This window comes from Centroberyx gerrardi, chromosome 18, assembly GCF_048128805.1.
Source record: "Centroberyx gerrardi isolate f3 chromosome 18, fCenGer3.hap1.cur.20231027, whole genome shotgun sequence".
Lineage (NCBI taxonomy): Eukaryota > Metazoa > Chordata > Actinopteri > Beryciformes > Berycidae > Centroberyx > Centroberyx gerrardi.
The window spans coordinates 12,398,349-12,422,817 of record NC_136014.1 but is presented as its reverse complement, the minus strand read 5'-3'; the positions used below and the strand labels follow the sequence as shown (position 1 = coordinate 12,422,817).

At 44.2% G+C, this 24,469-nt stretch overlaps 1 protein-coding gene across 1 annotated transcript; it reads left to right on the top strand.

The window, feature by feature from the left end:
* Nucleotides 1-61: 61 nt before the first annotated feature.
* Nucleotides 62-23,875, top strand: rps6kc1 (ribosomal protein S6 kinase polypeptide 1). The gene is made up of 16 exons (XM_071917733.2): nucleotides 62-219; nucleotides 1,434-1,469; nucleotides 3,503-3,623; nucleotides 3,995-4,110; nucleotides 4,201-4,294; nucleotides 4,387-4,440; nucleotides 4,613-5,047; nucleotides 5,382-5,506; nucleotides 5,791-5,889; nucleotides 7,982-8,029; nucleotides 8,650-8,782; nucleotides 9,860-11,560; nucleotides 13,434-13,523; nucleotides 18,822-18,904; nucleotides 21,003-21,098; nucleotides 22,661-23,875. Exons 1-16 carry the CDS (start codon nucleotides 118-120, stop codon nucleotides 22,760-22,762), a joined length of 3,435 nt encoding a protein of 1,144 aa, XP_071773834.2. The 5' UTR covers nucleotides 62-117; the 3' UTR covers nucleotides 22,763-23,875.
* Nucleotides 23,876-24,469: the final 594 nt, after the last annotated feature.

Below are 24,469 nucleotides of genomic sequence, written 5' to 3'. Positions count from 1 at the left end.
TCCACAGGGAGGAGCTCGCACTGGTTTATCTGCCTTGCCTGTCAGTCTGCTGACAGGGAATGAATGTGTAGGCTAGCAGGCTAAGTTAGTGTTTTTGGCAATGTTGTCAATATCAGAATGATATCGCAGCGGGAAAGAGGAGAACTTGCTCGGTTTTATACTGTCACGGACCCTAAAAAGCACCAGAAAGGTTATACTGTGTACAAAGTCACCGCAAGGGTAAGTGGAGAGAGGATGAGCACTCTGACAGCTAGGCTACTGCTAGTTGTTGTTAGCTGTTTTGCTTGAGCTTTGCTAGCTAAGCTAACATGATGCTAACATGATATAAGAAGTGTGCCCTCTACTAGGTGATGATGGTGACAGATTGGATGAACATAGCGTTCGTAGTTAACATGCACATTCACATTCGCCTAAGTTGTAAAATATGGGACATTTAGCCGAAATGGGCTGTCTTCTTGCTAACTAGGCTAACATTAGCTAACCTGATTTGACCCGACTCAAACAATACTAACGTTAGATGCTGCTGTTCGCTAACGCTAACAGTAGTTAGCTAGTTCGTATCATATATCATATCATATCATATCATATCATATCTCAAGCATAAAGGACACAAGTCATATTTAAGCCTGGGGGTTTTTGTTCAGACTGTAGTTGTCACGGTGATTGTATTTTTGAAGCAAACCAGCTAGTTAGCATTAACTCAATTAACTAAAGAATTCTCTTGACATACGAAGGGATCCAGATTATCAAGTCATACTTGTTAGTTTAGCTTGCCAGAAATGTCCAAGCCTGCAGCATACATCTCTCTCTCTCTCTCTCTCTCTCTCTCTCTCTCTCTCTCTCTCTCTCTCAGTAGTTAGGTGTCTCAAGGTTTTTAAATTAGAAGGAAAAATCCACATGGTCCTAGTATCTTGGACAATTGAGTCTTTCATTTACAAACAGGGGCTCTCCAGAAACTCTCTTCTAAAGCCAGTAATAACAGGATGAAGACTTTGATGATGTAATCCTGAAGCTGCTCCATTGACCGTGACTGTCACACCACATTTGTGAACTTTATGATAGTGCCTGTGATGAATTTACAGGGATATGGGCACATTTACTGGTTGATACCTTTTAGGACAAGGACGGTCTAAGCTTAGTTTATCTTCTCTGCCTGCCTGCCTGCCATCCTGCTTGTTATGTATGGTGGTGATGTCTCGTTCTTACACTCTGGCCTCCCATCACTCGCTTTATAATGCACTCATTGTCAGACTCACAACTGTGTCCCTACTCTTGGTTGTGACAGCCCCAGCAAAAACTCCCTACAGCAAAACCAGCACTGGCTGAGCTCAGAGGCACTGGGACAATCCATGGTGTCCAGCTTGGTATACTGTACTTATAGAGATACAAGGAAGCTTTAAAGTCTTGAGCTCTCTTCTCTCCCTTTCCAACAGATAATCTCCAGGAAGAACCCAGAGGATGTGCAAGAGGTAAGCCATTATTTTGAACATGTTGACTTTGTGGGGGTATAAAGCATAAGCATAACAGTTGTGTTAGTTTTCTTGAAAGACTGTGTGACAGGGGGTTAATGGACTATTTTGGAAGGAATGTTTTCCTGCTGGCTTGGAAGATAAGCATTGCAACCTAGCATAATATGTCTGCTAGCTCTGGCTACTTTAGTTGGCCAAGATTTTCCAAGGCCAATCAAATGACGCTTTTCAAAGTTTAGAGTTCAGAGTTTTACATCAGCCGTGTCAACAAAATCCAGCTAGAAGTGACTCAGATACGCTTTTGTGGAAAGCCTTTTGGATAGCTGCATTTCAAAAACCCATGTAGCCTTTAGTAAGTGGACATTAGTCTATGCAACCTAACGAAAATGTTCTTAGAAATGTATTTTTGCTGTTTTTGCTAAGTAAGAGAGGTCAGTCAGCTAACCAGAATAAAAGCCTCTCTGACTCACCTCCATTCAATCTTCCAAGTCTACCACTAAAATCAAACCTGTTTCCAATATTGGTCTGTGAAATAGGCTACATGTGACATCATGTTACAATATGTTTCTCCTCCTGGTTACAGTATGAGCAGAGACCTTTTGATTCAGCAGAGACCATTACATTTTGCACAAGCACACACATTGGTACTGCCGAGAGGTCTAAAGAGAGATGTTTTTAGTAACTTGCCTCCTCCCATATTTGGGTTATGTTTGCATATTAGCGTATGACTGATGGTATTGTTTGATTTAGACCTGCGTAGGTTCAGATGGGGGTTTAGTGGCTTATGCTATGTACTTAGTGGCTTATGCAGCGCAGATAAACATGCATTTCCTGGTGAGATAAGCATATACATGGGCTAAGCTATAGGCTTCTGCCAGGAATTGTCTCATTGCTAGCTTGAACCAATTCAGACTGCAGTTAAGTGTTTTGTATTGTAATTTAAAGGACAGTGTTGTGATGAGAACATAACTATAAAACATAAGGTGTAAAATTAGTTTTCATACAAAGATTGTGCCGTTTTTCATTCCATGCCTACTGTCTAGGGAGCAACACTCTGAGGCTTGGGACTCAATTCTCGGGCCAATATGGCATGCCTTACATTTTTACAAATGCCCTTCTTCACTTCTTCAAAGTTCAATCTTTCAGAGTTGATTTTGATGATTTTCTCACTGTTGCTCACAATTTTAAGAATCAATTTTTGGCTCTTGGTCATATGTCTTTTAAATTGTAATGCAGAACATTCAGCGATTCCCCTGCGCTGCAATGTGGTTATGTAGAGGCTGTAAAAACACACATCTCTCTCTTTGTCTTTCTCTTTCTCTCTCGTTCTCTCTCTTTCTCTCTCTCTCTCTGTGTGTGTCTCTCTCTCTCTCTGTATCCCTCTCTCTCCTACACACATTTGACACACACTGAGGAATGCAAACGGGCCAGGAACCAGCTCTAATAGAACAAGCATGATGTCAATTACTGTGTGTGTGTCAGAGAGAGACAGAGTGAAAGAGTTCTGCCTGGAAACACACATACCTCCATTGTTGAGTGCTGCTCCTGTTTGGGAGTGGTGCTCGGCCCAGTGTGCTTCACTCCGGCGGCCCAGCCTGGAGTTTTGTATGCTGGGCTACAATCTCAACATCAGCCCCCTTAGTTCTGCTTAATGCCATGGAGTTAAGGACTAGTTCAGACAGGTTTGTAAAGAGCTCTACTGTATATGCGGAGAGTGTCGAGCCGTGTGTTTAAGTTTCATTTTGCGAGATGGCTACGTGATGAGCTTCATGTGATGAGTTAAGTTGTTTCATGTGCTGGTATGTTAGTAATGGCTGAGGTTTGTTTCAGTGTAGTTTAAGACTATAGAACGTTTTTACCAATGTATTCAGATGTTTGTAGTCTTGTTTAAGAACCTAAAGTCAAGTTTCTTCTGCATGCAATGTTTGCTTGTGTTTAGTTTTGTGTTAAGGCTCATACTTTTTCAGACTCACAAACTCTTCCCTCTTCTCTCTCTTTCTTCATCTATTTCTCCTCTCTCTCTCTCTGTGTAGATAACAGTATGGAAGAGGTATAGTGATTTCCGGAAGCTTCATCAGAACCTCTGGCAGCTGCACAAGAACCTGTGTAGCCAGTCGGAGCTATTCCCTCCCTTTGCAAAGGCCAAAGTCTTTGGTAAGGAACTTGACTTGATCAAGACCCACATTACATGACGTTATAGGCCACTGAATGTTAATGTTAATATCTTGTTATGTATTACACTAATATAAGCCTGCTATTACTTCATGTTTTGATGACAGAGATATTAGTGAGAGACATTGCTTGAAAACAAATCCTGGATCCTTGGATTGGTGAAGCAGTTGTGGTGACTCTGCCACCTAGAGGCATTTGTAGTGGCTTTTCACAGCTCAGTATTGTGACTCAGTCAGTAATCACTATTCCCTCTGCTTGGTTTGTATATTTATATATAGAATACAGTACATTATGATCACTTGCATAATATCAGTATCATTCTACTGTGTGTGTGTGTGTGTGTCCATGTGTAGGTCGTTTTGATGACTCAGTGATTGAGGAGAGGAGACAGTGTTCTGAGGATCTACTGCAGTTCTCTGCTAATATCCCCGCTCTCTACAGTAGCCAGCACATCCAGGACTTCTTCAAGGTACACACACACGCACATGTGCACACGCAGAATCCACACAGCTTTACACACACAGCCTATACCCTTTTTTAATTGGCTGGTGGGTTCCAGGGAGGCGAGGTCCACGACGGGTCAGAGCTCATTGGTCCAGCCGAGCCCTTTTCTGACTTCCTGGCTGACAGCCTATCAGACTGCAGCTCTGAAGGTAGGGTCAGACAAAATCCTCAAAATCAGTCTTCCTCTTGATTTGCTCTGACAATTAATTTAATGTTGATGTGTGCACATCTGCTTTTTCAGTTCAAAGAGACATCAGTGGAGCAGATGATTTGACTATCACATCTGAGTATGGAGGTAAGGATTGTGTTTATGTGTTGATAAGAAATCGAATTCACTCACACAAAATCACTTAGATTTTTCCAGATTTTTTTGATTTAGTTTTTTGGGTCAAATATACTAGAAAGTGTGTGTCTATGTGTCTGTGTATTTCTGTCGGTGCTGACCCTAGTGTTCACTTCCTCCCCAGGCCCGTCCAGTGACAGCGACCTGACCTCTCTGGCTGTGGACACTGACTCTTTGGCAGAGCTGGACGATGGCATGGCCTCAGGCCGCGCCTCCCCAAACCAGCCACAGGGGGGAGCCACCAACATTAGCAGCAGCTGCAGCCCTCTCCTGCCCTCCCTGCACGAACGCCGCAGCCCGTCTCCTGCCCCAGCCCCAGCCCCAGCCTCTGGCTCCTCAACCCCTAACCAGGAGGTCGGCCGGCCCAGCCGGACGGCGCTGTTCTCCAGCAGTCTGAAGAGAGCCAGTGGCGCCAACCCAAAGGACGTGAAGTCAGATTACCTGGACAGGGCCAGCGAGCACATCTGTTTGGCCGTACAGAAGGAGAAAGAACAGGACTACCAGACGGCTTTTTCCTACTACCGCAGTGGAGTGGACCTGCTGCTGCAAGGGGTGCAGGGTGAGTTTGAATGAGTGATGGATAACTTTTTTGTACAGACCAGTGGTGTCCAATCCTGTGCCATGGAGGGCCAAGAGTCTGCAGGCTTTCCTTCCAGTCAAAGACTACACATCTGATTTCACTAATTAGCACACCTTCAGCCAAAGAGAGGGAGCAACTAATTGGGGAAATCAGGATTGTCAGTGTAGTGATTGGTTGGAAGGAAAATCTGCAGACTCTTGGCCCTCAGTACAAAACCCTTTTCCCCACATTGTCACATGCCTGCTAAAGAAAAATAAAATGTAATCTTGCTCTCCATTTGCTTGAAACGTACTCTCTACCTCACCCATTTCAGGTGAGCCCAGTCCCACGCGGCGAGAGGCAGTGAAGAAGAAAACTGCTGAGTATCTGATGCGTGCAGAGCAGATATCCAATCAGCATCTGAGAAGCAACATGGGTCAAGGGTCAACACAGACAGTGGTAAGTGAGAGTGAACTGTTATTGGTCCACATGCAAGTCTGTGCAGTACTATCACCAGAGATGCAGTGGAGGGTCAACCCACTTAAATTCAGTGTACCCACCTTTTTATTTGCAGAATAGCGTTTATTCACATAACTCTTTAAGACATACATTCATAGTTCATTTCAAACTGATGAGTGAGTTTGGGTATTTTAAGGAAAAAAACACAAATCAATGATTTTCTGAAAATGTAAGTAATATAAGTAGCTAATAAGTTTATGAAATGTGTTTGATTTTTGTCCTAGGCGATGGGGGCACAGTGCTGCCCTCCCACCAGCAGGGGAGGCCAGCAGGGTCCATCAGAGGAGCTGAGAGCCTACAGGGTGCTGGGGGTCATAGATAAGGTCAGTAGTATCACAGTATCTAAGTGATTCTTTGTCCTCCAGGGTTTCAGTTTTCCCCTGATGACTTGCAACCAAAGTCTGTGATTTTCCTTTGATGTTTCTGACAAATAGCACATCAGTTTGCTGTGCAAGGTGGTAATAGGAGTTTTATGAATATTGTAATTTAAAGGACAGTGTTGTGATGAGAACATAACTATAAAACATAAGGTGTAAAATTAATGTGGTAAAAGTCAATGAAATCATTAATTTTGGAAAAAAGATTGTTCCATTTTTTTTATATCCCTGTGACTGCAGATGTAATTCAAATTCAAAATTCAGTTGAAATTTGAAATCTTGATATTGAAGATGTGGAAAAACTCCCATGTCTTATTTCAAGTTTAAGTGACATTTGCCATCTGTTGTGCATTATTAGCACTCTGAAAAACTCTGTAGTCACACATACCTTAAAGAAAGGATTCCTGTTCCTGGTTATAAATATGTGGTTGGTGTACTGTAGGCTACGTCTCAGAGTTTCTCCTCCTCGTGTCCTTTCCGTCTTGGACAATCTCTTTCCTCTGAAGCAATAAAATGTAATAGATTTCCTGGATGGCGTGGTAAGGGCTCGGTGTGTGTATGTTTAGTGTCAGTTATGGGTACCACAAGGTCAGTTTAGGTTGCTGGTCCTCTCAACCAGCTGCCGGCGAAGCAACTTCACCACTCAGCCATGAAATGACTTGGCAAGCAGCTCAGGGAGAGGCACACAACATAGAATCAATGATGCTCAACCTACACACACACGCGCACACACACACGCAAAACCCCAAGGATAATGTTGACACAGTACCAACATGTGTTACTCTACAGAGGTGTGCGCAAAATCTACAATATGTCGGAAACAAATCAACAACACAACAAAAACACCATAGACTGCAAACTGGCTACACATAAATGGCACGACTTCCCTCTCCTCTTCCTCCTCCTCCTTCCTCCTTTCACTTTTAATGGGGACAGAGGGGACAGATGGAGAGAGCTCCTCACCCCGCTGCCCTCCCTCCCCTCCTCTCCTCCTCCCCCTTTCCCTGATGTTTGTGTCTTAATTATATTAGCGCCCTGGCTAGCACTGCCACTCTGTTTACTCACAGCTCCATTCATATCCATTTAGCCTGCACCTGTTTGGTCCCGGCCAGGGTCACATGGAGAGAACGCACACACAACCGCACGCACGCACGCATGGACACACCACGCAGAAACACACACCCGGTCGTACACATATGCTCAAGCTCTCCCCTGAGAGGGAGAGGGGGAGCAAGAGGAATGGAGATGTCAGAGAGAAAAGGAGAATTGAAGGAGGGAGGAAATGAAGATGTCAGGGAGAGATAGAGGGAGGAAGTGCAGGGTAGTGAAGTGAGAGAATAGCAGCACTGTGGAGAGTTGGGTTTGGCCCTCGTTTTTTTTTTTTTTGCATTTGGACTGCGGTTATAGATGAGAGGAAGGTGGGCATTTAGAGATGACAGTTAACCATTACTTTGTGTACTATAAAACATTGCAGGGCTCTGAGGAGACATATTTTTCAAGGAGCACATGTGCTTCAAAATTGAAAAATTTAAGAGCACCGGAAAGAAATTCATGAGCCTGATCTGTGAACGTCAATGAAAATTACCATCCCTTTTGATCTCAGATTGCTCATACGCTCCTTTTTCTATGTATATAATTATGAAAATATATGTGCTTGAGTTACATTGTGTTAGCTCTATAGAACCCAGCATTGTTTTGGTTTTTGTTTACTTTTGTTTAGGGAATCGTAATGTTTTTTCACAACCTATATAGCATATTTTTCAGTTTTTTAGGCTTCTGTTCTACACTATTATCTACAGTATTTTATTTAGTCAGAGGCATGTTGCTGGGACTCGGTTTGGTCAACACAGCAGGAATCCGTCACATTAACACCAATTGCTCTAGTATAATTTGGGGACCTACATTTATCTTCCTGTGACCCTCGGGCGGGTCCCGACCCTGTCATTGAGAAACACTGCTGTGGAAGACATAGCCACTACATCATCTTCGACTGTGTGTCTGTTCATACCTGGCAATTAATGGCACTGTTCCATCACAGGTTCTTCTGGTCATGGACAAGAGAACACAAGAGACCTTCATCCTGAAAGTAAGTCTAACGTGTGTGAGTGCATATGTGTGCGTGCGCGCTTGTGTGTGTGTGTGTGTGTGTGTGTGTGTGTGTGTGCACCCTGTGTCGTCCTGACTGTAAGTGTAAGCGTGAAGTGTGCCAGAAGCCCCCGTGTGTGACCTGTGTAATTGATTCTAATGGGCCTGTCCCTGTCAGCTCCTCTGCTCTCAGGCGCGAGACGTGTGCCAGATGCCAACGCACAGCGCAGGCACAGATGACTACACACACACGTGCTCACACACACACACACACACACACACACAGTCTGAAGTTTATGTGTAGCTCTGATAGATTTGTGTGGCTCTTTTAAAGTCACGCGCTGTATGTGGCTTGATGAATCCAGTGACTTTGGGTTGGCACGGGGCATAGCTGGCACCATGTTAATGGGAGGTTTCTCCTTTGCCACGCTCCCCTCCTCATTTTTACACCTTAATCTTCACACAACCTAAAAGCGCTCACCTTGCTCTTCCTCCTCCCGTCCATAACTTCCTTATTTGGGTTAATTTTCCGTTTCTCCTCTTGCCCTTAAATGCACATTCTTTTCTCTGCCTTTAATTACTCGCCTCCTACATCCTCCTCTCCCTTCCTATTACCTGCAGGGTCTGAGGAAGAGCAGTGAGTGTGGGAGGACTAAGAGGACCATCATGCCTAACTTGGTGCCCCACATGGTGCAGCTGAAGAAGTTCATTGTCTCTGAGGACACAGTCTTCCTTTTGCTGCAGTATGCTGAGGGTAAGACACACACACACGCACGCTTCTTTGTTAATTTTCCCTGTTTCATCCTTCCTGTGCTGTCTTCTCAACTAAGTATCTTTGCCCCTCCTTTTCCCTATCCTACACTCTCCCTCTCCCCACCCCTCTCTCTGCCCTTGTTCCAGACAGATGTTTGATAGAGATGGGTGTGTGTCACAGGTCATTATTCTGAATACCAGGTGGCGCCGTGCTTCATTAGCTATGCCAACACCTGGGCCTCCTTACATCCCACTCACTCTAGGTTGTGTGTGTAGCTGGCGTGTGTGTTAGTGTGTGTTGCTGTGGGTGAGTGCGTACAATGAAATACAGTCACACTTTTCATGCCCTGTAACCTATTCAATCTGGTGTACTCCGTAACCACCATGCGCTAATATCAGTGGACAATATGAATGTCATATGGGGCCGTCCAGCATGACTACGATTTAATAAAGCTAATGAAATACCAGCAAAGGCATAGTTTCACCACGATAGCATTCCAGTCCACTGAGTCAGAAAAGCCAGCGTTGTTCCCCATGCCTCTACACTATGGTGTCATTTTAACATGGAAGCAGCAGACAGGTTGTATGAGGACAGACAGACAGGCAGACAGACAGACAGACGGAGGGAAGCAGTGACCTGAGTGACATTGGACAATACAACATGTGGATGGTTTTACTTTCTAAGCCATCGGGCTGCCCCGCTATCATTATCATCACTGCGAACTCCCTATCCATTCTCATCACACACAACAGATGCTGGCTTCCAATCGCTCACACCACAGCTGTGTGTGTATGTGTGTGTGTGTGTGTGTGTGTGTGTGAGAGAAAGAGAGAGAGAAGTCAAAATTTTAGCATCACACTGGGAACCTATGACCCACAAAAAAATGAATGGAATTGCAACTATCCAAATTGGTTTCAGTCATAACTGTTTTTATCTACCTTGTTCACTCATACTATCCTGTTATTTTATCTTCTTTGCAATGAGCTTTTTCCTTTTCTTATTACCGCTACTTTTCCCCTGTATTAGACATCCTCTTTTCTTCTCTTTAATGGCCTGTTTCTTCCACTTCATCCCCAGGTGGGAAGCTGTGGTCTCACATTGGGAAGTTCCTGCGTAATTCCAGCCCAGATGAGAGCTTTGACATCCCTTTTATCCAGAAGAGCCACACAACGGCCGTCCACTCTCTGCAACACGCTGCACACCAGCTGGGTTTGGGTTCAGCAAGCTCTGGGTCTGGGCCTGTTGGTGGATCTGATTCAGGCTCAGGGCTGCAGAGGAAGGAGAAGCTTATCGCTCGTCCTCAGAAAAGCGGTCTCCCCCCTGGGCTCATGGAGAGCCTGGGGGCCCAGTCAGACTCCGGAGCCACTTCTGAAGAAGAGTGCACCAACAGTTACTTGACACTTTGCAACGAGTACGAACAAGATAAAGTAGAACCAGATGCACTAGAGGAGGAGGAAGAGAAGAGCGGACAGGAAGTGCTGTCGCTAGACGTCCCCGCTGCGACGACCACCACTTCCTCACGCACCCGCTCGCTGCTTAGCAACGACAGCCTCTCCTCACCCATCAGCTCTCAGGAACTTCGCTTCTTCACCGAGTCGTCTGACAACAGTGGCCGCACCCTTGACTCTGAGCGCTACCGTGGCGAGGGACAGGACCACAACGAAGTCTTTAGTCCCTTACCCTCCCCTGCTGCTCCCCTGTCTCTGGACCAGTCCAAGCACACGCCAATGGAGTTTTTTCGCATCGACAGCAAGGACAGTGCCAGTGAGGTGACCTGCCTCGACCCGGGAGAGCTGCGGCCCTCTCATAAGCCGCTCTCCCTCTTTCTTCCCTCTACTTCTGACCTGGGCTCGGAGGTCACTGAGGATGTGCCGGAGCTGGCACAGGAGGTTAAAGGTCACAGCTCGGAGCTGTGGGGGCTGGACTGCAGTGATAAAGGCTCCAATGAGTCCGTGCCAGTCATCTCATTTAAAGAAGCGGTAGTGGAGGACGAGGGCCACCCGCCAGACCTGTTGGTCAACCTGCCTGTGATGAGCGGGACTGTAGACGCTTTACAGGAGGAGCTAGAGACCTCGGGGGTGTGTCTGGGCCTGGAGGCCACAGCCTCTCCCCAGAAGTTCACCCAGCCTGATGTTTTACAGCTTCCCAGCCAGCCTGAGGAGGAGGAGGAGCAGCCAGTGGAGCAGGAACTCCCGTCTTTGTGTACAGTCTCTGCAACTTGTGAGATCAGCCTTGCCTCCTCCTCCTCACCCTGCACCTCACTGTGGGACGACTACAGTCTGGCATTTGGACAAGAGGCCACTGACAAAATGGTTGATCCCGCATGCCAAAATAATGACCTCCTCCTCCTTGATGATGCTGTATTAGTACCTCCTCCATCTAACACAGGCATTCCAGTTACTGACTCACTCACCGAGAAACTAGAGCCCAGTACGAGTGTAAACACAGACTTGGTTCCAAACCCAAGCGGCTTTAGTGAAGACTCTATCCCGGCCACGAATGGGGCTGAGGCCTGTACGGTGGTTGAGACTTTATTAGGTCTTGATGCTGAATCATCGAGAGATGTTAGTAATATAGGTGGCAGTGAATATGATAAAGAAGTATCACGGCTGTTTGCAGAGCTGGACGAGCTGTCATTGGCTGCGTCCCAAGCTCGTATCCCAGAGGAGTTTGTGCGATGCTGGGCCGTGGAGATGGTGACGGCCCTGGACGCTCTGCACCAGGAGGGCATCGTCTGCCGAGACCTAAACCCCAACAACATCCTGCTCAACCACCAAGGTTAGACATCCACCATTACCACAGCCATTTTTTTGCATGGCACTGTGCTCTAGACAAGAATTCCCATGGAAATATTTCAGCGAGTTTTGTTCAGTAAGCTCCTGTAATCCTGTTGTCTCTCACATTGGCCGTTTTGGAGCTTGTATGTGTCTTGGTTTGCAATTACACTCCAACGGTAGACTTGAACATAGACTTGATAGTATGAAATGAGTCCTAAAAGTGTATCAGTGTGGATGTTTGTGCGTGGGAGAGGGGAGGGAAACCACAATATAAAAAAAGCTATAACATCGAGACTCTAGCAATATTAGCTGGAGGGCTGCTGAGCAATATTAGCCACAACTACTTACTGGATGAAATACCAGGGCAGCATTAGCACATAGTTTAGTTACAAAAAGTAAAAATTGATTTACTGGAGACTAAGAACACATGAAAACTAGCTTAAAGCAAGTTACATGCTTGCCAGCTGTGAGAGTCTCAGCAAACTAGAAGGCACTTGGAGAATGCATCCTCCGCCAACACTGATCAATTCACCAACTTGCTGTTACGCCCCAAGACATCATTCTCTTCCTATCAAAAAAAAAGAAGTGAAAATGATTTCTTGACCCTGCAAACATACCCATAGGATTCTCTCTTTGTTAGTTTCATAGTTATGACTAAAACACAATAATCGTCTAATGGTGAAAATCCCAGATTCGGATCATCACCAAAATCTAATCAATTGTTCCTTGGCCCAAGGCCTGTCTGTCCACTAAATTTCATGTTCACAAGTTTTTGAGATATCCTGCTGACAGATGTGAAAATATAACAAGCCATCTAGATTTCTACAAAGCCAAGACAGCAATAACAATGGTGACCAGCTACGGCTGACCATAGCAAACAAAAGCACACAAAACAATAGTGGGCACATTTTTGCTTTGAAAAACAACCTGAAAATGTGACATTAAAAAATAAAATTTGTGATTTTTATGACATTCTACTTTAGTACCTAGCAGTAGAGAGTGACAGCAAAGATGAGAGACAGAGGGATCTTTGTCGCAGGACATGTGACAAAGACCATGAGTTGGATTTGAAATCACAATGTTCCAAGTATCTGGTATGCGCCCCGACCTGCTGAAACATGTGGATGCCCCAGACTTGACAGAGAGAGATAGACAGACAGACACACACACACACACACATACACACTTTTTTGTTTGTTTGCCTGTTTTTTTCCAAAACTTTATTTCCAGCAAAAGCCTGATGGTCTTTCCTCAGTCCTTTCTTAGATCAGGTTATATTTGACTGAGGGACTGGACCTGTCACTCATCCCGTTATTTAATCTATCTACCAAAATGAAGGTTCTCCCAGATGGAAAGTGTCTTTGTTTTACCAGGAGGTCACAGATTCCCCCCCTCACCTTTTTCTTTTGTCGTCCCCCAACCATCTCTCTCCACCTCGTTATCAGCGTGCGTCTAATTAGCTGAGTGGCTGTTTTCGTCTCCCTGGTGGTAATTATTGTTCTAAAGGGCCCATCAACGGCGTAGTGTGGTGCATCAGTCTGGCTAGCCCAGGCTAATGGCCACGGCTACCTAATGACACCATTAGTTCTAATGATAGCGTTAACGGGTAGCAGCTAAACAGGAGTAATCGCTGGGGCTGTGTGCTTGAAAAAGCTCACGGAGGGATGTAGAGAGGCGGAAAGGAACGGAGGAAGGAAGTGCTCCAAAGGTGAGTAAACAGTTTGGAAAGTAGAGAGTCGGAGTGACACTTGACTGCATAGGGTTGAAGAGAGAGGTGCAGCGTCAGATGAGTGTTGTTTCACACTTATGCATTGAAGCGAACACTTTCTAACCTCTCTATCGCTCGCTATCTCTTTCTCTTCCTCTCTCCCTAGGTCATGTTCAACTTACCTACTTTTGTAGCTGGAGTGAAGTGGAGGACTCCTGTGACAAGGAGGCCATCGCCAATATGTACTGTGCACCAGGTGAGTCGCGCATGCACACTCATGCCAATACGCCTTTCATTTCTATATTTTCAATCCATCTTGTGTCTTTTGTCCAAAACATGAGCCTCATTTTGTGTGTGTTTGCATGCCAGTTAGTAAGTTTGTGTGAGGTTAATGCTATGCAGGCATGCAGGGCCATAAGTAGGCCACTGTCCCATCACCACAAAGGCCTCATTCATAGAGAGAGGCACGTAAACAGTCCAAGCATACAAATACTGCTCTAGAGAGTAGTAGAAGATGAACACTGCACTGTGAGCCCTTTTGACAGTTAGATTGACAGATCTGAGTGGCGCCATTCTGTTCCACCAGTCATTAATGAGTGCTGTGAGGCCAGAAGCTATACACATCCAAAGGATATGTATTTATCATGACTATTTCCTCAGCGTTTGACTTCACGCATCTGTACCACCATGAATCAATTATTATTTAGGCAATAAGTTAGAAATACCTTGGTTTTTGAGCCTACCTGTGGCAGTTTTGAGAAGCTGGTTATTGTTGCAGTTCCCCATTTGTCCTGTAGAGTGTACTGTTGTGCCACAGTGAGCAAGTGTTATGGTGACCCTTTGTGTTGCCCCCAGCAGGCCTGTGGCAGCTCTGGCATGCTGTTTAAAGGCTGCCTAAAACAAACTGCTGCTAGACTACAGCACCATGTCCCTACTTAACACTTCTGTCTGTGTGTGTGTGTGTGTGTGTGTGTGTGTGTGTGTGTGTGTGTGTGTGCTTGTGTGTGTCTGCATTTGAAATCTACCGGTGGGGAGCGTTTCAAATATATTGTTGCTATCGGCATATGACTTTGCACTTGGGCTACTGGATAGATTGTGTGTGTGTGATATATTTAATTGCATCTTTCTCAAATGTGCCGGATGGAAAAATTGATACCTGAAAATACTCTGAGGTGTACACGATGACCCGCACACCCATTCACTCTCCCACGCACTTATATTAAGCTATTCTCATATTCATCCTCTCTCTCAAGCCAGGAAGGTCACATGTACTTTAGATTTAAATCCTCCTTGTGTCCAGAACGTATGCTGCTGTTGTAATAAATCTGAAAGCAACAAACGCTCTATCTAATATCCAAAGTGTGCATTTATATGCCCCTGGAAACAGTGTGTTTAAAAGCCTACTAATGGAAATAGGAGCACATAGAGGCATATGTTCCAAAAGCCAGCAGTAGATGATCTAAAGACATAGCATAGCTCAACACAAGGAGCTGGATCTATAAAGGAGTTTGAAATGTAAGTTAAGTTTGCCACTTAAGTCATTGTGAAATGAATGCAATCATGTTCCTATTATTACAAGCAAGGCAGAGTGTTCGCACTAGTCAAAGGTCTTGTGTATTTAAAAAAAAAAATACAAAAATTGCTGATAAAAGTGCGCAAAATAGTGAAAATGTTTGAATTTTGGCTAAATGTACACTTGACTTTGAGTTGGTTATTACTGTAGCACTGTTAAGTCAGTCTTGAATCAGTCAAGTGAAGCAAAATGTAAATGCAAGTCAGCTTGACAAACACAACAACCATGTTGGACAGAGAGCCTATAGGGTGGGGAGAGGAGCTAGAAGAGAGGTCAAAAGGAGAGACTTAGTTGTATGTAAAGGGGCAGCTGGTTGTCATGCATCAACCAGCTCCACACACAAGTAGAAATTACTGTGGTAGTATTTGAAACAGGGTTGAGGTCACATTCAATTCATTCAGTTCAAAATGTAAATGGAGTGGATATAAGAATGTTTTTGTGGCAAAAAAAGGGTTCCAGCTGAAAAATGTTGAATGAATCAACCTGAAGCCTGCTGTGAAAGTTCCTGCAAGTTACACTCCAGTTGATTCAGTGTGGATCAGTGGATGTAATTCACAGTACCGACCAGCAGGGGGTCTCATATGCTGTCGTTGAGTGAAAAGACCTCTTTCACGTCCATTGACTGTCCTCCTCATCCCCTGGCAACTTTCTCTCTTTCTCTTTTTGTCTGTCTCTTTCTGTCCACCTTTGTCTGTCGTTCCCCTTTTGGTAAGTTGAGAGATGTGCAGAACACAAAAGAATGGCAATCGTTCTGTCTCGCTTGCTTGTATTTATTTCAAACTCACGAACCCTTGCATTTGGTACAAGCATATATGTAAGCACACATGCACACGAACATACACACACACACACACACACACACACACACACACACACAGAGGTTAGTGAGTGTGTGTGTCTCTCCTGCCCTTGTTATGTATTGCTGTTTATCCAGACAGGGTCAGCTCCAGCGATGGCTTCATTCCTGATGACAGATTTATGACTGTTTGCCAGAAAGCTCGCAGGGGGCCTGCTGTGACCGTGTGTGTGTGTGTGTGTGTGTGTGTGTGTGTGTGTGTGTGTGTGTGTGTGTGTGTGTGTGTGTGTGTGTGTGTGTGTAAGAAGGGGGGGAAACATGTTTTTAAAAGGCACACATTCACACCCAAAAAACACGGGAGTGGACTCGGAAAATACAGTGACAGGGTATTAATTTGTTTATTTTGCACCACGGCTTATTTACTTTCTCAACATGTCACAATTACTGATAAACATCAGATGGCTAATGTTTTTTTTTTTTATATGATAAAAAAAAAATACAAGCTGTTGAGTGACAGTGTAGCTGAAATGGGAATTGTTCATTGTTCAGTTGAGAGGGAAGCAGTGTCAAAGCCGATTGTCTTCAAAGTCTAAGAAAAGGGGAAATTCAGTATTCTTCCCCTCTGAGGTGACAAGTCAGTGGCTTAGGTTTCAATCATCATACTCTTGTTTTTTGTTTTCATTGGTGGTTTTTTTTCACTTACCTGTTCAGCCATTAGTCAGCTACTGCATGATAAAATGGAAGATAAACTTTAGTTCCCCTTTTTGACTCTGAGCTGTTACGGGCCCATTGTTTTCAAAACTCAAGTTTTCAAGTGACAGTAATTGCACCCTAAATATAACCCTACTTTATATGATTTGGAATCAGTTTTTCTTCTTATTATAAATGGTGAAGATGAGTTACAGAGTTGTACTAGGTTTGCTGTTTCAGTGTAATTTAGGTTGTTATTTGGTTAACGACAATTTTATTAACGGTCATTATCATTTTATTTTAAAGGAAAACATCCTCCTTGTACAAGAAACACCCTGTAGTCTTGGAACTTCACACGCTGATCCCTCCTTACTTCCTACTTGCACATACATTACTTCCTCTTTCAACAATGGCTGTCGGTTAGGTTTTTGGGGAAGTCTGAAAAAGAGGAGAAGAGAGAAAGTTCCTTATGGCCCCCAGGAGAGAGGAGATGGAGTGTGATTAAGATGCGAAGCAGGAGGGAACTGCACTTTGTTGAGGGAAAGGGAAGAAGAGGAGGTTACGAGGTGAACGCACTGTGTATTGTTGTACTGGTGTATCTCACCTCCTCAGCATCCTTTGTTTTCTCACATTTCTCATGATTAATTTGAATGTTTCTCAGGCTCTGTTTAAGAAAGAAGAGATGCCAGGTTAGGGGAAAGGGAAAGAGGCATGCTCAAATTTGAACCCGGTAATAGCAAAATTAGTATAGTAATTGCATGTGCGTTCACACACGTGCTGCGTTATGCAGCGCACTGTAACAGTGGGTTTGAATGACCCATGGCCTGTGGATGCAGTTAATTCCCCCTTCCCATCCTCTTTCTCTCTTTCCCTCTCTCTCCCTTCCTCCCTGCCTTGCTCTGACAGAGCGGTAAGTGTAGCCAGCTCCACTGTACTCTCCCTGCAGCTCCTTAGACATTAATCCATTGTGATGACAATCGACCTTGCTCTGAGACGTGTGTGTGTGTGTGTGTTGTGTGTGTGCGTGTGTGTCCAGTATCTCCCCTCCAGCTCATAACTACGCAGGTATCACTAGTCGGTTCAATGACGATCTTCTCTCCTTGGCTGTCAAAACAGTAGTCCTGGGGAGCCCTGAAGACTGGTTGCTCAGTTGGCTGTGTGTGAGTGTGTGTGTGTGTGTGTGTGTGTTTGTGTGTGCACAAGTAGTATCATACCCCTCTCTAACCTTGGCTGCAAGAGAGCTGCACAGGCCCCTGGAGTTCCCTGCAGCCTCCAGGAGAAGAGGGGTCTTTGTCTCTGATGCTCCCCCAGCTGAGGAACCTGGTCTCTGGGCACACGCAGCCACGACCCTGGGTCCCGGCCCTCTGGGTGACCAGGCTCCCCTCTGGAGAGAGGAGAGCAGAGGGGAGCCGAGCGCCACAAGAGGCCATCTGGTACCCAGTGGAGCTAGCGTGTATACACACACACACACACACACACACACACACACACACACGCACATCCATTTGACTCCAGCAAATGAGTATCACTCTTGCTTTCTGTGTCTTACTTACACACACACAGTGGAGTCCCAGCAGCCCTCCAGCCGAGCTGCCTGTCAGACTGGCTGTGCGTCTGACTGTGGGAGAGCAGTGCCAGCGGCTAGACTCTGGATGGAGGGCTGGATTGAGTAGTGGACAGGCTTCCCATAAAATGTTCACCTTGAGAGACTTTTTCTAGCGTGTGTATGTGTGCGCATGCAAGGGTGTGTGTGTATTCTGCAATAATGACTAACCAAAAGACCAACGAGAGAGAATTATGAGGAGAAAGAGGAGGAAAATTAGTGTATATGCAATTATTCAGTCTTGTGCCTTTGATTATTTTTAGTAGTCTAGAAAAATAGAACTAATGGCAGACAGGTCTGTTGTGTAGATCACTCCAAGGAGCTAAAAAGAGGGTGAAAATAAAGAGCAAATGGGACTAAAGGACAAAAATGTTATAATATTTTTGTTTATGAGAATGGGCACGCAGCTCATGTGTTGCTGCTTTTATTTCTTGGTGTGTGTGTTCTGTCAGTTGGTGTGTGTGTGTGTGTGTTTGAGGTCAGGTCATGCAGATGGTGTGAAGTTGCAGCACAGACGGTTTCCTCAATTTAACTGCTTTTTTATTATGCAAATCACCCTTTCATGAGACACACACTTGTGTGTGTGTGTGTGTGCGTGCGTGTTTGTGCGCTCATTTTGAATTGAGCGTTGCTGAGTGTTGAGGGTTTTATCTTAAGAAAAAGCAAGATACCTAAAACGGCTTGGTGTAGTCATGTGAAATGTCTGGTGCATTTGGCAGTTAGGCAAATCATTAAATGATGATTTGTAAATGTACATATTTGATGAATGTTTTGCATTTTACATCTATCATAAGTTGCTAATTTCCCTACATTCTTCTCCACTTTTTCAACACATCGGCTATTTCTGTGAATTTATTGATTCATTCTATCCCTTTTTTTGCTTTTGTTGTAGAGGTGGGAGGCATTAGTGAGGAGACAGCAGCATGTGATTGGTGGAGTTTGGGCGCCATACTGTTTGAGCTACTGACAGGAAAGGTAAGTCAAACACTATTTAAAAAAAAAAAAAAAAAAAAAAGTATCTTTTGGTGTTAAGGTGTTGTGGGGTGTCTGTAGGTGTCTTGGCTTTCAATTCTCACACTCTTTATGGTTGTGCCAGGTTGTGTGTGATTCTGTGTGTGTGTGTGTCTATATGTGTTTGAGTAGGTGGATTTTGTTGTTTGTGTGTGTGTGTGAGGTGCGTCTTGGCTGCCGTCTCTTACTCTGGTTCTCGGGGAGTGCCAGGGGCGTCGGTGTGACTTTCTCCCCCAGCCTGAGCTCCATCTGCTGGGCCAGGGGGTCAGCTCTCCCTGGGCCTCTTTCCTGGCTCCTGGAGCAGCGCTGGGCTGGAGCACACTGACCTCAGATCGGCATGGAAGGTGGAGACCGGGGCAGCTCTCTAGGTGCCGCATCTCTGCTGCGGCTGGTCCAGGATCAGCGCTGGTCGAGGGACCATCTTTCCAGACGGGCTGGGGAGGAGGGGGAGCGGGAGCATCTCGGAGCCTTTTGTTAGGGAGAAAATGGATACATATTAATTTGCCACGAGAAAACTGTTAGACATGCACACAAACGCACTCACACACACCCTTTCAGCAGTACATCCTAATTATAACTTCCTGCTGTCTTGAAGGGCAAACACACACACACACACACACACAGCAGCAGCACACAGAGACAGTACAGGTGCAGAGCGTCCCTTCAATTTTTCATTGTCTATTAAATTTGAATAAATTCTAACTGATTGCCAGTGGGCATATTTCCATATCAGCCATCAGCGGTTCCCATCAATGGTCCGAACACGAGTCAGGGTGTTAGGTTAGTGTTATTATGGTGAATAATACACACCCACTTTACCTGGAAAAACTCACTCAGTCCCACAGATGTCTCCTTTGATGATTATGTTGGGGTACAGTCCTGGCAAGGATACACACACACAGGCACACATAGTGTCTCTTGATCCTTGCAGGATAAGATCTTGCCTGGAGCAGTCTTGACTGCGGCTAGGAACCCAGCCAGATCTCCTGCAGCACATATCAGGGGAGAAAGGCAACCGACCTAACTGATGGAAAAAACACAGGGTCCCCCAACACAAACACACACACACACTTTACACCTATCACTTTCCACACACTTTCTCTTTCTCTAACACTTTCAATGTGTCAGTCTAGACACAGTGAAAGGTGTAGTGTTGTAACATATGGTGATTATGATCATTATTGTCAATTATTTGGACAATGGGACTATAGTCTATGGTCACAGCAAGCACTTACCTATCTTGTGCTCCAACAAAACACAAATATCCACAAAACCTCCAAAATCTAGACAAGCAGCAATATTCTCTCTCTCTCTCTCTCTCTCTCTCTCTCTCTCTCTCTCTCTCTCTCTCTCTCTCTCTCTCTCTCTCTCTCTTTCTTTCTTTCTTTCTTTCTTTCTTTCTTTCTTTCTTTCTCTCTCTCGCTTGCTCTTTCTCTCTCTTTCTTTCTCTCTCTCTCTCTCTCTCTCTCTTTCTCTCTCTCTCTCACATATCTAGCTCTCACTTTTTCTCTGTCTCTACCTCTCTTTCTCTCACTTGCAGAGATTATTACTTATTATGACCATTGTCATGTCCTTGTTAATTAAATGAGCAGCTTGTCCTGGCCAGGTCTCCCTTTGGAAAACAGATCCTTGATCTTAATTGGCCTAACCTGGATAAATACTGGTTGAATAAAAGTAAACTAGGTCTTTCACCTTTGTATTTACCGCTACTGAACTGTTGCCCCTTCCAGTAACTTTGCTCTGTATATGGGAGGGAAAAAAAACAAACAAAAAACATAATGTTTTTTCCATTTCATTCTTTCTCTGACTCTCGCTTTCTGATACACACAGCAGTTCCAAGAAAGAGCAACAGCGGTGAACTCATTCTCTTGTTATGGTTGTGATCAGTGTTGTTTCAGGTGCTCTGTCCCTTTGGTCTCCTCCTATTTGTCCAGTCCTGGAGCTCCCACAGTGACCTAGGCTCCATGGGTGTCAGTATGTCTGTCTCTTCAGTCTGTTTTTCTTTATTTTTAATTGATAGTAATCTATATATCTCTCCTCTTTCCATCCCTCCCTCCCCCAGTCTCTGCTCCAGTGCCATCCAGCAGGTATCAGTCGCCACACGGCTCTCAACATCCCCGAGTCTGTATCGGAGGAGGCCGGGTCTCTACTGGAGCAGGTAAGATTCTAGTGTGCTCTGTTCTGCTCTTGTCTATTCTCTGGTACATATTCTTACTGAAAACAAGTGAAACCTAGCTTAGTGCTAGTTTCAAATACAACCAATATGACCAATATAACAGCGTTAAGTATCAGGCCAAAGTATATCAATTGTACATTCACAATTTACAAGAATTCACAACATTCCCAACAAAATTTGTCTCTTGCACACCAAACTCAACACATAGAAGTGACTTAATAACCCATACAGTGAATCTGGAAGTTTGTGTTCAAACACAAGCTTAAAATTTTCCCTACAGTTAAAGCCCCCTTTAGATGCCAAGGAACTTTGAAGAAAAACTAGCGCAGTGACTAACCTGTCCTGTGATTGGTTCACCACATGTACAGCTATTAGGTTCTGTCAAAGACAGGGGTGTCTTGTATGGTACATGGCCAGGCAGCACAGCCCATGATAATGCATTATTTATTGCCCAGTTGGTTAAAGTAATAATACGTTCCACTTTCATAAGTAAAGGGCCATTTTGCTACTCTCTATCACTGATTGATATAACACAATAGTTATTCAACCTATACCCAGTTCATGAAAACTTTTACATTAACTGTTCTAAACACCCGGTGTCCAGGTGCACATGAAGTGATGCATTTTACGTTTCTGGCAGCAGCAACAGTGTTTTGTTTGGAATAAATAGAAGAAGAACTGGGTAGTTAGTATGAGCAGCAATCGCCACCATGGCCAAACAGACAGAAAAAAGAGCACCACCTACAGAAACTCAAACTTCATCAACAGAAAATCCAAGGAAAAAGACGTCACATTACTGGACACACTGTTTGATTGACAGATGATCTCTGGGAAGTGCAGCGCAGAAACACCACAGCAATGAGCGCTTAGTACCAAAGATGTCGCCAAAATGCAAATAAAACACTGATCTCACCGATTACTATAAATAATTTGTGTATTTTGCTGACAGATTATCATATTACATACATCCACACATAGTACACATGATGGGAAAATCCTTCACTAACAGAGCTTGTACCATGCTAATATCTCATAGCTAATTGCTAATCCTCAACTAGTAATCTCTAGATGTGTATTAATATGGCAAGCCTGCACTTATCTTTGGTTAATGCAATACAAATCTGCCATGAATCCAACGTGCTTGTGCTGTGAAGGGCTGGACATTCAGACACAACATGGTATCTTAACTTGGGTCAGACGTTTTGATAACGGAGTCAGACAGATATTTGGATTGCCTGATGTCTGGACTCAAGTGCCCGAGCTCATTAGTCCTTTGCCCCATGTGCGGGAAGCCAATACACACACTTTAAACTGTGCACATGTTAATGCTACATCAGCTATAGTATACAGTAGCTGTAAAAGCATTCACCCGCGTGGACTTTTTGCGCATTTTCTTGTTCTATAAAAGTATTTTGAACTAATTTTGTCGCACAGGAGAAGTTTCAAAAAGTCAAAGGCGGTGAATAAATTTTCTAGCCTCTGCACTGTAAATATGCATAATTTTGGCTCACTCATTTGTCTCTCTGTCTTGTCTTCCTGTGTAGCTCCTGCAGTACAACCCAATGGAGAGACTGGGGGCGGGGGTGGGAGGCGTGGACGACATCAAAGCCCACCCCTTCTTCGCCAGAGTGGACTGGCCCAAGTAGACACATTGTGCATTGTGGGACTGTAGGAAGCAGAGTTGCATGCTGGGAAACGGACTGTCTCAGATGAACTTCTAAACTGGACACACAGATTATGCATTGCTGCACCGATCTCCCATGCCGTTTATGGCCCTTCAGTGACTATGTCCTTTTTTTTGTCTCATTTGTGGTGGAGTTTGCCAAAGCAGCAGTATTACCTACCTTGTACATTGCTCCTTTGTTTATCACTTAGAGGGTTTACTATTTCTTGTTTTTTTTGGTGCAGGGAAGACTTGACAACATTTGTGGTGCAATAATTAATAAGTGCTTATATTGAATGCTGATCCACTACAGCATTGTCGCTTTTTCACTGCTCATACAGTAGCTGTAAGCCAAAATGACACGAGTGAGACTGAGAGGTGACACTTCTAAGTCTTCAGCCATTATTCTCTGTCATTTCTCAGCCTATATGGTTTCATTGCATTTATTAAATAGGTGACCCACCTAAAACTGACCCAGACTTAAATCATCTTTTTCCTAAAGTAAAGAACACATAGACTCATGTGCAATATGCTCCGTCTGTAGCCACTTGTAACACTTGCATCATTCCTCACAGGTTGGCTGGTGACTCCAACAAAGCCCATTGAGATTAACTGAGCTGAGAGAGCTTGAGCTTTCATTTGAAGCTGGGGTTGTGATGCTCTGATCTAGAAACGGAAATATCATATCTTGCATTTATGTACATTGTCCGGCAAACAACAATACATTGTCAAACGATTTTATTGCTAAGCCCTTTTACCTCCAACCAACCCACATACGGTGATGGGGAGGGAGAGATGGATACTATGCAGGGTGAATGAACAAAATATTTTGAGACACTAGATTGATATTGTTGGTGAGTGAGGTATTTGGTTGTATTAGGATAGAGTTGTTTGGTGGATTATAGCTGGGAATACTAGGGCCAGTTCACAGACAAGGTTTAAGCCTTCTTGGCTAGAGGAAGTGTGTTTCAATGTAGAGAAGATAGAACCGTGTAGGACTAGGCTGAAACTGGATCTTTGACACACCAGCCCTTTTACAGATTGTCATTATTTTCTGAATAGTAGAGGTGTTTTCATCTAAGGAAACTCCCTACACTCTACAACACTGCTATTCTGTGCATCTAAGAAGTGTATATGATGTATGTAATATATTTAATAATACCATACAAATCTATCAAATAATAAATAATTGATGTCTTGTAAACAGGCCCTTAAAGGATGTTGTGATGAGTGAAAGCCACGTGCAGCTCTTAAAGCCTTGATAATGGCCAACTTGTCGATCACTTACTGCCTCATGAATCAAATCTTTTGTGTTTTTATTTTATGTTTGAGCACAGCCATTATCTAACATGCCACACTCCAGCCATTGACTGAGCTGTGGGTCTTGAATACTGATTTTATGATATTTATGACTGAATTGTATAGAAAACAAATTCCATACCATGTATCACCTTCCATATAATCAGACAAAACACTTCATGTTTATTAGAAGAACAGTATCAAACTGTCCTAGATTCAGTGATGCCATATCAATAGACCACTATACAAATATTCACTGTAGACACTGCACTGTATTGTACTCCACTGCACTACTGTACAATACAACGTGTTGACTGACAGGTAGGAGGGCCCTAACCCAGTGTCCTCACACATCACAGTGACATCTGACTCTTTTATTCTGGTTCCTATT

Bases quoted from the DNA above. Each gene is read 5' to 3' on its own strand.
- rps6kc1 (XM_071917733.2), top strand. From the start codon at position 118: ATGATATCGCAGCGGGAAAGAGGAGAACTTGCTCGGTTTTATACTGTC. The intron at 18,905-21,002 runs GTAAGTCAAACA...TCCCTCCCCCAG, and splicing joins TTGAGCTACTGACAGGAAAG to TCTCTGCTCCAGTGCCATCC. The intron at 21,099-22,660 runs GTAAGATTCTAG...CTTCCTGTGTAG, and splicing joins CCGGGTCTCTACTGGAGCAG to CTCCTGCAGTACAACCCAAT.